The sequence below is a fragment of the Eptesicus fuscus genome, chromosome 16 (genome assembly GCF_027574615.1).
Source record: "Eptesicus fuscus isolate TK198812 chromosome 16, DD_ASM_mEF_20220401, whole genome shotgun sequence".
Lineage (NCBI taxonomy): Eukaryota > Metazoa > Chordata > Mammalia > Chiroptera > Vespertilionidae > Eptesicus > Eptesicus fuscus.
Window position 1 is genome coordinate 58,846,874 of NC_072488.1, and position 13,723 is coordinate 58,860,596.

General features: G+C 55.1%; 1 protein-coding gene and 1 pseudogene across 1 annotated transcript in view; both read right to left on the reverse strand.

Annotated features, from left to right (window-relative positions):
* Nucleotides 1–13,723, reverse strand: part of LOC129151816 (protein Daple-like) — a 47,686-nt gene that overhangs the window by 16,153 nt on the left and 17,810 nt on the right. Inside the window, 7 exon segments of the mRNA XM_054727945.1 lie at nt 4,585–4,769; nt 6,254–6,280; nt 7,105–7,231; nt 7,878–8,024; nt 12,208–12,366; nt 12,676–12,757; nt 13,440–13,558. Of these exon segments, the coding sequence (XP_054583920.1) occupies nt 4,585–4,769; nt 6,254–6,280; nt 7,105–7,231; nt 7,878–8,024; nt 12,208–12,366; nt 12,676–12,757; nt 13,440–13,558 (846 nt within the window).
* Nucleotides 1,849–3,622, reverse strand: LOC103295099 (RNA-binding protein 7-like; annotated as a pseudogene).

Below are 13,723 nucleotides of genomic sequence, written 5' to 3' on the forward strand. Positions count from 1 at the left end.
GAACTTCGGCAATTACGGTTTACACAGACCAAAGTGAGCCTACAGCCTGGGCGACACTGGGCGGTGGGAGAGCTGAGCTGGCACCAGGGGGCCTGGGACTCCGGGCCACCTGTCCTGGCTGACGCTTGTACCTCCTCAGACACCTCCCAGAGGGTCATGTTTTCTGGTCGTGTTCGAGGCTGGGCCTGCCCTGGCTCCAGGGAGGTCAATGTCGGGCCATGTCCCCTGTGATGCTCATCTGATAGCCCAGATGCACCATCGATTCAACATGAGGGAGGACCCATGATGCAGCCAGGCTCGGGGGAGAAAGCCCAACCAGCCCCACTGGGCCAGGACAGATGCAGTCAGGTCGGAGCAGGTGGAGCAGGACAGGGAAGAGCAGCAGAAGGGCCTCCTGGCAGCAGACAAGGGACAGCAGTGCTGGTCTGGGAACTGCGGCCCCTCCCTCCCACCAGGGGCTCAGAGCCAAGACTGGCCTCCAAGGGCTGTGGCAGCATTGTCAAGGTGTCCTACAGGGAACTGATCCAGAGAGGAGACAGGGGATGGGACCCGAGAGACACGGCTAAGGAGTCATGCGTGGAGGCGGCTCCCCCCGCCAGTCCTGTGTGTGCAGAGGAGGGACCCGAGTGGGCCCCGGGGGCATGAGAAGCATCAGTGGTCATCGGTCAGGCCTGCCAGGAGCTGAGCCAGAGGCTACAGCACAGGCCTCTGCGGCTCACCCATGAGAACCCGCCCCGTTGGAGGTTCACGTCTTTCTAAAGGTCAAGCCTTTCTATCTCGGCCAAGGTTGGCTGCCATTTAGAGACATTCCTTGTGCCTGGCCCACATGAATCTAACACCCAGACTGTCAGGTGGCTTCCCTGAGCTGCTCTGTGCGGAGAAACATGGAGTGAGGAGGGCTTCCTCCTGGACCACAGACAGGACACACGGTGCCTCAAAGACGAGAAGCGTGTCACCGAACCTCAGAGGTCCCACAAGAGGCCTGGAGAAACCACTTCACAGGAGGAGGGGCGTTCCCAAGCCTCCCCAGAGATTAAGTTCCAGCAGAGCTGTGACCATGGGACTCAGGTCTCAGGTCTGCAGCCCACATCCCTCCCATTGCTGGGGCAGCCTCAGCAAATGACGCTCGCAGGACCCCTGCGCAGGTCGGGACAGATACCCAGACACCTGAAAGCACCAGTCCTGCCAGGCGGTCAGCAAGCAAGATCGTCCTTGCGCCTCCCTCATGCGGAATCCGGCCACCGGTCAAGGTGTGCTCAGAGCACACGACGCAGCTGTGTCACCTGCAGTGGCTACATGTACTGAGGCCTCTGACCCAGAGTGACCTGCACAGGAAGGCTGTCACTAGCCTCTCAGGGCCCTTCTTCCCATGTGAATGTGAATGGGGTCCTGGTAACTGCAGGATGAACTGGCTGGTGAGCCTGTCTGTCCACCCAGATGTCTGTTGTACTGCACTACTGGGAAGACCTGGGTTGTCCAGAAAGGCAGTGCAGTCCAGCCATCTCTTCTTCCTCATCGCCTGGACCGAAAGGAGAGTGAGCACTGCGCTCCTGTCACCAGCAGCCATGCCCTGAGATGGCCACCCATGTCGTCTACACACGAGCGTGTCTTTCCTCGCTGCTTCTCTCCCGGGCCCACCCGTGTTTTCTGTTTTATTTTGTTTTGATTTGTTATGTTTTTTCAATATATTAAAAAGTAACAGTACAAAAATACTATAGTTATTGAAAAGGATCCAAATATAGGAAGGAGTGAATTTGTACAAACTAGTTCTATAATTAAAAGGAAACATCTTGATACAAAAAAGTTTTAACAGGATTTAAAAATTTTTAAATCAGTAAGTGTGTAAGACTTAACTCTTTCAAATGTTCAAACAAAAAGACAACATGTACAATCCCTATAATAAAATGTACACATACCCGGGGCACTTTAAAAATTCTAAATTTTTAAAGTTTGAGTAATAGAGGCAGCACTTAAAGGCTGTGTGAACCTTTTCCCAAACAAGCATTCTTCTGGTAAGTCATGTTATCTGACTCTGCATTTGCATTTTTGTTCTTCTTGAAAAGGAGACTTTACTAACACTGAATTTTTAATTTAAAAAAGTACATTTAGAGATATTTAAATAACTTCAGTTATTCAGGCAAACATGACTTAATGAGAAAGTTCCAATATTTTAGAATGAAATAGGAAGTGAAGATTTACACTGGATATCCAATTAGGGCAAAACCCAAAGAGCAAGTCAATGAGCTTAGGTTCTCCATGAAGTTAAACAATATGATTAATCCCAAACTTCACCCATGTTAGTAAAACCAATCATTGAAATTCCATTTTCTCATTTGTTAACAAAATACTAGTATATTGTAGACTACCAACTTGAATGTTTTCTATTATAGACACAAAATGTGATTCACTAATAAGCAGGTTCTTGCAATACAATAGATAATAGATCATTAAAATGTTTGCTTTATGATACAACCAATACATATAACATGTGCCTTCCTCAATTTCTAAAATGATTCGGAATCGTGGAACTTTCTTTTGCATAAAACACTTTCCTCTTCATGAAATCCTGAGGTGAAAGTCTATCAATATAAAATTGTAAGAACAAGTCTTCTCATTTCTGTATTAGACTATAGCTATATGTTCAAAAATTTTTATAAAGAAATGTGGCAACTTATAAAACTGCTCTCGACAGTTTGAACAAAACATTCCCAGACCCACTTAGTCCAAAGGACCTAGGATGACCCTATGAAAACAATGTCCTTTGAACACTTGTTAGCTCCGAGATGAATGCCACTTCCCAGCTCTACTGCTGTCTCTTCTGCTATCGTGGCCATGGCTCCAGCCATCACGATTCCTGTCTGCATAGAAGTCATCACCTCCGTGTCCTCTGTAATGCTGCTCACGGCTGTAGTGTCTGTCTACTAGGGAGGGATGAGGGCTCTGCCTGGCTTTACGCAGTGATGACGGTGTATCTTGATGCCATTTGGGAGCTTGGAGACTCCTTATAACTATGATTATGTGACTGAACTGATGGGGAAAAACCTGATCGATCAAGATGTGGAGAACCCAATTTCCTGCCATATGACCTCTGTCTCAAAACGTTGTTCATCCCTGCTTGATTCTGAAATTTTTCTGGAGAAGAGAAAGATCTCTGAATGACCTGTGGTGATGGAGTCATGTTATCCACAGTCCTTTCATGTCTGTTAGGAGATGGAGAGGCAGAGCTTGAATTTCCAACATGATACTGGGAATATGACAAAACAACCTCCTGCGAGGCATGGCTGCTTCCTGATCTAAACTGAAAGTTGATGGGCCTTCCAAAAAGCTTTATTCCATTAAGGAGATTCATGGCCTAAGGAACAGACACTTCCTGTTTGAAATTCACCAATGCAAACTGCTTTGGTTTACCATCCTTATCTGTTGGAATTTTCACCTGCATCACTGGCCCAGCCTGGTGGAAAGGCTGGGAAAGGAGCTCCTGGGTCACTTTAGTGTGTAGGTAGCCCACTAAGAGAGTAGGATCTGCTTCCGAGGCTGCTGCCCCCATCTTGGCGTCGCCCCTCCCAGGAGAGGCCCAGGGATCCTCGCTGAGGCATCCACTGCGCACTGTCCAAAGCTCATGTCCTCGTGCTCCCAGCCGTTGCCCACGTGTCAGTCACGCTCGTTCCCGCCTGGTGTCAAGTGCACTGACAGAGTGCACAAGCTCCGAGGAGAGCGCTGGTTGAAGGCCATGGCTCCCAGGAAGGCTCGCGGGGCAGGCTGTCTCCATGCCGGTCATAGGCTGGACTGACCTGGGAGTGTGGAGGCCTCCCTGGGCCCAGGGACATGAGGCAAATACAGCGGCCGCGTTTGAAGATGGCCCTGAACCACGTGTCCCTGTGCACAGGGGACCCAGGGAACACGGTGGCCCATCGCGCTCCCCTCAATGGCCGCAGCACTGGCGAAGGTCTCTGGAGACAGCGTCTTCCTGGCCAGGCCCACCAGGGACCTCCTCCTCCACAGAAGACACAGCTCGGCTTCTGGACCAGAGCCCTGGGCGACTGGAAGCGGCTGTAACCCACCTTGCTCAGTGAAGGGAAGGGACCAGAATGGGCGGTGCCAAGGCCACAAGGCGAGATTCTCCCTCTACCTGATCCCCATGGAACTGCACCTGATGCAGAGCTCTTGGTACAGGATGCTGTGAGGGTGACCCTACTGCTGTGTGACCCTGGCCTGAATTACGGCCCTGGCCGGTGCTTCCCAACAGGGCGCTGCTCTCCTTTCCTTAGGCACTTACCACGAGCTGGACCCTTTGCCTGCACTGACTCACACCATCCTCACCACACCTACTAGGGGGGTACATCGCTAACCCATTTCACAGATGAAGGCAGCGAGGCACACAGAGCTCCATCGGGTGCGGTCTCACTGCTGCAGGGACACCTCATGCTGCCTCGTGACGCCTCTCCAGGAGGACTCCTGTCCCCCTCCCATAATGGTGGCTGCACTGGACTCTGCCTTTCCCCCAGCTGCGCATGCCCACCGACCCCTGGGTGCTCCACCTGGCCACCTCCATGCCCCTAGGTTCCGGACACCACCCACGGGTACCTGCTTGCTGAGCTGCTGGTTCTCCTTCTCCAGCTCCTGGCGCTGAATGCTGCTCTCCTGCAGGGCCAGGGAGGCATCCCGCAGCCCCTGGATGGTGCCCTGGAGGCTCTGCTTCTCTTTGTCCAGCTTCAGGAAGCAGCTGGAGGCTGAAGAGCAAAGTGGAGTCAGAGCCTAGAGCCAGGGGCCTCAGCTTCTGCTCTCTGCCCCCGGCCCCGAGCCAGCCATCACCCCCAGCCCTAGGTTTGGGGGGCCGGGATGCTCAGCTGGATGCCCTCCCTTTTTCCCAGGGTACTGTTGCTGTCTGCATCTGAGGGCTCCTTGGGCAGTTATGGCCCCTCTGCTGGCTCAGCTGGGTTTGTCAGGGAAGCAACCAGAGCTTAAGAAGAAAGCAGGTGACGGTGGAGAAGCCAACGCAAAAGTTCAAGATGATGGAACTGCTGGGTCCACATTTTACAAAGTTATAACCTGACCATCAAGTCAAGGATTTCACAAACTTACAGAGATGGCAAAGAGAGTGTGTTCTCTGTGCCAGCCTCAGAGTGGTGGGAGTCCAAGTGGCTCAGCCGAGGGTGTAGGGGGGACACGATCATTAACCCGCATGTCTGTGGGTGGTAGAGGCAATGGGGCACATATGCCCAGTACTCTCCATCTCTGGGTAAGGTCCTTCAGACAGAGATTTCATTTTGTACTTTCACAATTGCATTGAAAAAGAATGAGACAGTACATCTAAGTTGCTTTAAAAATTCTAAGCAAGATGAAAACATAAGGTAAAGCCAGAAAAAGGCAGATTTCCTCCTCTGCTTTGAAACAGCTTGAATGAGGAACAGAAAAGGGAGCACAGACCTGAGGAGAATGGGACTTCTCGGCCCCTCCCTGCCACGAGCAGGTGTGTGACTTTGGGTAAGTCCCGGGGCTTGTTCAGGAGGAAAACATGAATGTATGAGGGGTCAGGGCTGTTCCCTCAGCTGTCCCTCCAGGGCCACACACTCAGCCCTGGGAGCCATATCGCACTGGACTGCTAATAGGGCTGCTCATGAGCACCCCAAGAAGCAGAGCAGTGGGCATCTTTGGGTAAGACAAGGGCGATAAGAACAGCCATCCTTTGTTGGCGCCCGTGGGCCAGGCACAGCCTAACGCTTCACTGTCTCCTCACAAGATACCCATAGTAATCCGGTGAGGCAGCTTCATTGCCCCATTTTGCAGATAAGAAAACTGAGGTTTAGGAGAGGTCACTTAGCTAACAAGTAGAGAAGCCTGGACTTTAAACCAGGCCTTTCTGACTCAAGAAGCCACCACACCAACCACACCAAAGTACATTCACGCTTTGTTCGTGAGCTGCCAGCTAAGCAGTAGGAGTTGGGAACACCAAGAAGAAGTCAGACACTGACCTGAAAGGGCTCACTAGCTACACTGAGCATCTGACTCAGGGAGGCTTTGCAACCCCATCAGCCACCCTGGTGGTGTCTAACTGAAGCACATTTGGTCTGAGCCAGTCCCTGCCAGTGGCACCGCTTCTGTGTCCCACCAGGGGGTAGTGGTGCTCCCCAGGAACCTGAACTCCCAGAGCCTGGGTTCCCAGGAGTGGGGAGACACCAAACCACAGAAAGAACTAACTCCCACACAGACTCCTGGTTATATGAACTGATTTTAGGCTTGGAGCAGATGGGACGCCTTGAAGAGAAGGAATACCCAGCAGCTTTCAACAGCCTTTCCATGACGCTTAGGAATGTTGCTCAGAATTGAAAAAGCAGCTCCTCCCCAAACCAGCCACAGGCCCTCCTGGCTCTGCAGAGCTCTAAGGGAGCCTTCACCTGCACTCTCAGGTGCACGCGTGTGATTGTTGGACACGGGAACTGGCTTGTTGCTTGCAGGGTGCTGAGGCTCCTGCTGCACTGTTGGCTGCCCCGCCCACCTTCCCTGGCCAACCCCACACCTCCTCCGGGGGCTGGGAGGGGGCAAATGCCAGAGGGAGAGGAAGAGGCCTGGGTCCCCTGAACAGCAGCCACTGAGCAGCCCCTGCCCAGGAAGAAGGAGAGCAGACTACACCCATCTGCCTGATTATGAGAGCATCTAAGGAAACCAGGCCCCGGGGGCAACTACAATGGAAGTCAGTGACCACTGGGGATTTCTCCTGCATCCAGAGCTTCCAGTGCTCCAGGGAGAGATCTGAAACACCCTCTGGGTGTCAGCGTGCTGTCACCTGGAAGCTCCAGGGCCTGGCCGAATGGCAACTGATAAATCTGGCAACACTTCCTTTGCATTTCATGTGCTGACTTCAAGGCTGCCAGGCCCTTCATGTTCTTGGGAGAATTGCAGTGAAAAAGTTCCAAATGGCCCTGGAATAAAACCCTATTGACTTGGGCTGAGGATGGGCTGACATATATGACTCAGAGCCAAGGGCTCAGCTCCCTGGGTGAGGGAGAAGCCAGTCAGCTGTTCTTGGAGAAGGCCCTTGGTATCCATCAAAGTGTAATTGTCTTCAATCAGGCTGGCTCCCAGGCACCAGGGGCTGCTGCCTACCCTCTGACAGCTGCTCCAGCTCCCAGCGCAGGTGGGCGGACTCCTTCACACTCTGCCCCTGTGCAGCCTTGAGGGCCAAGTTCTCTTCCCGCAGCTCCTCAAGGCGTTTCTGGTCTGTGCACTGGGCCTAGTGCAGAAAGGGGGGTGGTGGTGGTGAGGGTGCGGCCTGCGGCACACTCTGGACAGGCCCCAACCCCCGTGCATCTGCCCTCGTTCCCCCAGGATGAAGGGCCTCCATGCCCCTGCTCACTTCCAAACACACAGCTGCACAGAAATGACCCCAACACACAGCCCAGCTGTGACAGTTACAACCACTAAAAGGCATGTTGACCCAGTGACCTAGAGGATGAAGACACCCAAGGTCTCTGAGCAGTTTCTGAACAAAGTGACATACAGCACAGGGCTTTAAAGAAAGCGCTATGATGATGGCAACTCTGTGGCCCCTTAGCAGGCCTAACGCCTTGGAAAGGCCATAGGGACTCACACAGCACAGCTCATTCCACACATAAACACCAGCAGAGACCCATTTTGCAACAGATGCCCACATCCATCCACCCTCACAGGAAAGCAACGCAGCAACAGGCCCTCTCTGCGTTCGGACCCTTAAGTGGCGCCCACTCAAGCCGCTGAGCTTACCAAGAGACTCTCTGCCGTCAGCGGGTCACTGTGTCGGCAGCAGCACCAACCCAGTAGCCGAACATCAGAGAAGGGCACAACATGAACCTAAAACTGCCCTTATCTGTGTTACATGTGGCGACAACAGCCTGTCCTACCAACTGTAGGTGGCGCAGCTTTGATTTCAGCTGCACATTCTCCTCCTCAAGCTCGTACAGCTTATCGACCCGGGACCGAGCGACAGTCAGCTGCTCCTGGAGAAGGCCCTTGGTGTCCATTAAAGTATAATTGTCTTCAATCAGCTCCTAGTCAGCAAGAACACACATGAGAGCCATCAGGTTAAGGCCCCTGGTCATGACGACAGCGCTTCCAGGCCCCTGGACCCAAACCAACAACCTAGGGATGACTCTGCAGCCTCAGGAAGTTCTGTCTCTGCTATTGAGCCCCTGCCCTTCTCCATGAGGCCAGACCAGATGGAAAAATCCCAAAGCAAGACACTATTTAAATTCTGGAGGGAGTGTCTGACACGTACAGCCTCGGGTGGTTGGACGAGTGCACCTGTTGACAGGTGTGGGACTTGGCTGAGCCCCTTTCCTTAACAAGGAAGGGGTGGAGCTGAGAGTCTATAGTGGGTTTGAAGTCTCAGTCTAGGCCTCTCAACTCAACAGTCACTCCACTGATCTGGGTCCTAAAACAAAATTCAGATGAGCTTTGGTTCGATATGCAGTTCCTATTTGAACATTTCACACACCTGCTCTCAGCAGTTTCCTGGAAATGAGGGGTCTATAAGACACAACAAACAAGTACTATGGCCTCTGAGTGTCAGGCACATGCTGAGTGTGGAGCACAATGGCTGGACCCTCGCAGGTCCACTGCACTTACTCCTGTCCCAGTGCCCAGCACACACAGGGGAGCCGTTCAGCTCATTCCCTTCATCCCTGGTCCTGCGCTCCAGAGCCCTCCCAGCAGCACACAGTGTTTTAGGGGGCTGAGTCTCCCCTGAATGCCCTTACAGTTTGTGAGCCCCCATACATAGGGACATGTCTGTTTTTCTCAGGGAGCAGTTTTCCAATGCTTGCCCCACTCATGGTTCTAACAACTGGGCATGGGCCAGTAGCCCCTGCTTATCTATCACGTGTTCATTTCCCCACACGGGAAACCATGCACCTACTGCCAGTGGACACGGTTCTGGTCTAAGTCTGGCAGCGAGAAGGGCATGGTCACTGACTCTGGCTTCTCCTGGCTGCCCCCTCTCTGCCTGTCCACGGCCCTGCACTCGGAGCTCTCTGCACATTCACTCTTCACAACAGCCCCAGAGGGAGGCAGGGACAATCCCTTCCTACACACGAAGAGGCTGCCTTGAGTCAATTAATGAATGAGCCCCAAGTCACAAAGCCAGCCAGGGGTGAAGTTGGGCTTGATCTCAGGCTGGGGAGCTCCAGACCTGTCTCTCTACTGCCCTCAGCGCCTGCACCCCATCCTTGAGGAGCCCGCGTGGGTAAGGGGCCCCGACTACTACCAGCGATGTGAGCCGGAGCTCATGGAAGGGCTTTAAGCAGGAAGAAGGCTAAGCTCTCCCCCTTTGGCCACTGCCGCCAGCATTCTGATCTAGTGTTCCAGCAAGTCTACCCACCAGTCCTCGCCAGTATCACCATCCCCCCAGGCCCTGAGCTCCCATAGCACAGCCTGCCCCTTCACCTTTACAACCCACTCCTGCACAGCCTGAAAATCCCAGCCGGAATAGTCCCTCTAAGAAGGACTTCAGCTCCACTCTGTCCCACCCACTGAGTCAGGCGCTGGGGCACCCCGAGTGCCTACTATGAGCAAAACACAGAGCTGGCCTGTCCCCCACCCAAGGCTAGTTCTGCAGGGCAGGACTATGCACTTCTGTTCTCCTGGGGCTCCCAGAAGTGTTCAAAGACACTTGTCAGCTGAATCACGCCATGAGGGGGAATCAGAGGTGCCATGTGAGTTGGGCCCTGAAGGACCTGGAGACAACAGGGATGGACAAGTGTCCAGAAGCAGAGTACAGCGTGGAACTAGATGGTTTATAGCTACTGTTCCCATGTGCACCATATATCAGGCAGCAGAAATATCTAAACTTGCTTTGCACAGCCCAGCACTGCAGAAGTGAGAGAACAGATGGCAAGAAGCTGTGCCCGAGTCCTAAAGTGGCAAAGGCTGGGCCTGGAAGAGGCAGAGAGTGTGAGACCACCAGTCCCGAGGACGATCTTAAACCCAGCTCCTACCTGTCTTGCCACCACCCATTCTGCCCCTCCCTGCATGATCAGATTCAGGGGCCCATCTGTGGACTTTGACCAGAACCGTGTCCACTGGCGGTAGGTGCACCTAGTGTACCCCCACTTCTCACTGTGCCTAGGGGCTCCCAGGGCTCTCTCCTCAGGTTGTGGCACTGACACCCTCCCCTTTTATGTGCTTGTCAGTGCTGACCCTGGACGGGCTCTCAGGGAGGGCACCCGGGCTGTCTGTGGCTCCCCCTGTACCCATAGGAGAGCCCCTGCCTGGTGGGTGTCCACGTGACAGTCGTGCTGGGCTCTCTGCTCCGCTACCCGTCACACCCGACACTGTCACCATTCCAAAGGAGACAAAACCTCTGATTCCCCCGTCCTTCTCCCCAGGCCGCAAGTCTTTCATGATGAGATGGATTTTACGTGACTTGTGAGGTCACTACCAAGTGCCTTGTGTGTGCCAGCCCCAGGCATGCAATGGGACAGGACCCTGCCCCTGCCCTCAGGGGCTCAAGCTGCACGCAGGAAACCTGGCCAAGCAGGGCTGAGGGAGGCCTGCGCACAGCCTGCAGGGCTGTTGGAACCACTGCGATGTAAGCATGAGGTCGCGAGCACTGTCCTCACTGCTCCCTGGGCCCCGGCACATGGGCCTCGGAGAACAGTGTGACTCATCCTCTATGTGGCCTGGCCTCCACGGACCACGCTGTTTCTCTTGTTATTCATTTACTAACGCCAAGTTTAAGGCATTACTAGTTTCACAGCAAAATTATTAATCAATATGAAAAACGTTGCTGCTCTTATCCTGAGGCATGCACCTTGAGAACACGGAAATGGGGTTTGCAAAACCCTGCAAAAGCCCAGAAGCTCCCGAGTGCAGGGAGCCAGTCTTGCTTTGTGCTCCATCCCCTGCTCCTGGCGCAGGGCTCGGTGCCACACAGACCTTCAGTCACCGCGTATGCATGACTGAGCGAGGCTGCCTGGACAGGCCGGAAAAGACACGGAGACAGAGGCTGAGCCCTGAAACCCACCCCCATCCACAGGGCAGACTGTCGGCTGAGATGTGGGGGCTGCCTTAGGTCCCCAGTGTGCAGGAGGCTGCGGAGGCAGCAGTCTGGGGAAGCTTGCACATGACCTTCTGCAACCCTCCCACCTGTGGCATTTCCAGTGAGTGAGGGTGCCCGTGCCCCACACCGGTCTGTGCTGCAGATGGATGCCCTTCATCACCAGCAGGGCCCGGGGACCATTTCCAGGACAAAGCTGAGAGCTGGCCTCCCACCCCACCCCTGCCTGGGCCAGGCTGCTTTGGCACAGCGCCCAGGGCGCCTTCTCCACAGGGGGTAGGGGAGCTCGCCACCTACATTCCTGGGGAACAGCCACGCTCTGAGTAGGTCTGAGGAACCACCAAACCTGGACCACAGCCATCCCCAACCGGGCCCGTCTGCAGCAGGAGAGCATGTTGAGGTCTCCGGTCAAACCGCCTGCCCCTGCGCACCTGCCTACCAGCAGCGTGGCCAGGAGAGGGTCAGCCTGTGCTACAGACCTGTGTTCCCCTCGCAAGCTTCCTGCTGGCAGCGGGGATGATTTCTTACATCCAGCAGGCCCGGCACTGTGCGCTGCCATCCTGATTTCACCCAGCTCCCTCAGACTGCCTCTAAACCCCGGGCTCAGCAGAAGAGGCAACATTCCCAAATCCTCAAGGAGAGGGTCTGTAACCCGCTGTTGACGTGAAGCAGTCGGCTGCGTGCTCAGAGCGCCAGTAACCCTGCCTGGTTCTTGGTTCTGTCCCCTCTTAACCCTAACACCCTCCCCTGAACAGACCCATAACCTAAGGATCCGAGTAGGCTACACCACAGAGAGCTTAATATGGGACTTGCCCAAATACCAGGTATCTTACCTCTTTCATTGTAAAAACCTCACGGACTAGTACAGTTATCTCTGTTTCACAGATGAGAAAATAGTCCTGGTAAGATTTAGCCACAGAAATTACAAGGACTCTTAAAAAAAGATTAGTGACTAGAAAGTCATCACTGTAGCATGAAGGAGGAGAAGGAAAAGCCCTAAAAGAAAGAGGCCCTTCAACCACATTCCCAACCCTGTTCCTTCCACTAACAGAGGGAGCCCAGGGGTCCTGCAGATTGGCTGGGATGCAGGGAGAGGGCCAGCTGGGGAGGCATCACGGCCCCTCTCCCCTCTTCCAGGACACAAGTGCCCGCTGGCTGCCTGCCTTGGCTGGGCTCACCTTCATGCGGGCTGCATAGAAGTCTGCGTCTTTCTGACTTTGTCTGAGGCCCTTCGCCTCCATCTCCAGCCTCTCCACGCGGCTCGCCTTCTCCCTCAGGGAGTCCAGCTCAGAGAGGGCATCACGAGCAGACTGGGCACTGGCTGCCAGCTCCATGTTCTGGGAGGTGGGCAAAGGCAGGGGACCTGGCTCAGGGCACCCTCGGGGCTGGGGAAGGCCCAAGTCCCTGCAGCCCCAGGAGAAGCCAGGGGCGGCCAAGCTGGTCCATGTGCAGACCCCCGAGGGGGAGCCCCATATGCTGTCACTGAAGCATGTCACCCCACAGCAGCTCCCAAGACAACTGACTCTCAGGCAGCGCTGCTTTGAGCGGGAAGGAGAGGTCCCAGATCACATTCCTGGACCTGAGGCCATGGTGACTGGGGCGCCCTAGCCCCCCAGCCACCCCCACAGGACAGGCCTCCCGCTCACATAGCGATCGGACTCCTGCAGCTCCAGCAGCAGATGGTCCACCTCATGCCGGGTGTCTGCCAGCTGCTCCGTCTTCTCCTCCCTGGGGGCGATGGGAGGACGTGGTGAGGGCTTCCTCAGAAGCACCCGGAAAGCCCACCACCTGGGAGACCCCAGCGGGGAAGGAGAGGGGACCTGGCTTCTGGGCGTGAGGAGGGCGTCTGCACCCGGGGCTGCAAAAACGCTCCCGACTCCAAGGTGAGCTTTACGTTTTCAATGCCTGCTCTTACCACACCACAGACCTGAGCTTTCCTCTGAGGGTGCGGGACAGGGAAGGAGCCCACAGCCAGGCAGGCAGCGAGGCCCACTGGCGGGGAGTTGAAGGCGGGCAGCTCCCAAGATACCAGGCATGGTGCTATCACCAGCTGCAGGAAAGGGGGAGCAGGCCCACCAGACAGGACAGGAGAGTCACATCCTCCCTCCAGCCAAGAGCACCCACACTGGGCCTGAGGGTGAGCAGCAGGCTGCTGCTCTGAGCCTCCCATGTCTGGACTGGCAGGAGCCCTAAAGGCCCAGCAGAACCCTGCTGTGCAGGCCCGGGGATGGGCAGGGAGCAGACTACCCAGGGCCCAACAGGGACCAGGATCAAAGCAGAGCCCAGACCCTCCCAGGCACGTGAGAGAGCACCCCCGTTTACTGCCCTGCATGGCAGTGAACCACAGGTGCTAGCAGGTGTGGTGACACAGGGCACAGGGCGGAAAGAACGGGGTCACTGGGGGACTCACAGCTTCTGCCTGATGCTGCGCAGCCTGGCCTTGGTGTCTGCCAGCTCCACGGCCAGGTGCTGCGTGTCCTCGCTGGGGCGGCTGCTGGTGTCCCGCTCCAGGGTCAGGGTCACCATCAGCTACAGAGGGCACACAGAGGGGTCTCACCTGCATGCTCCTGTGCCTGGCACAGTGCCCGCACTACAACTTGCTGAAGGATGACCAAAAGACGGAAGAAAGTAAAAGAGAAGATGGCAGCCGAGACTGCAATGCCAGGAGGGGCGCAGGTGAAAGTTGGGGGAGTT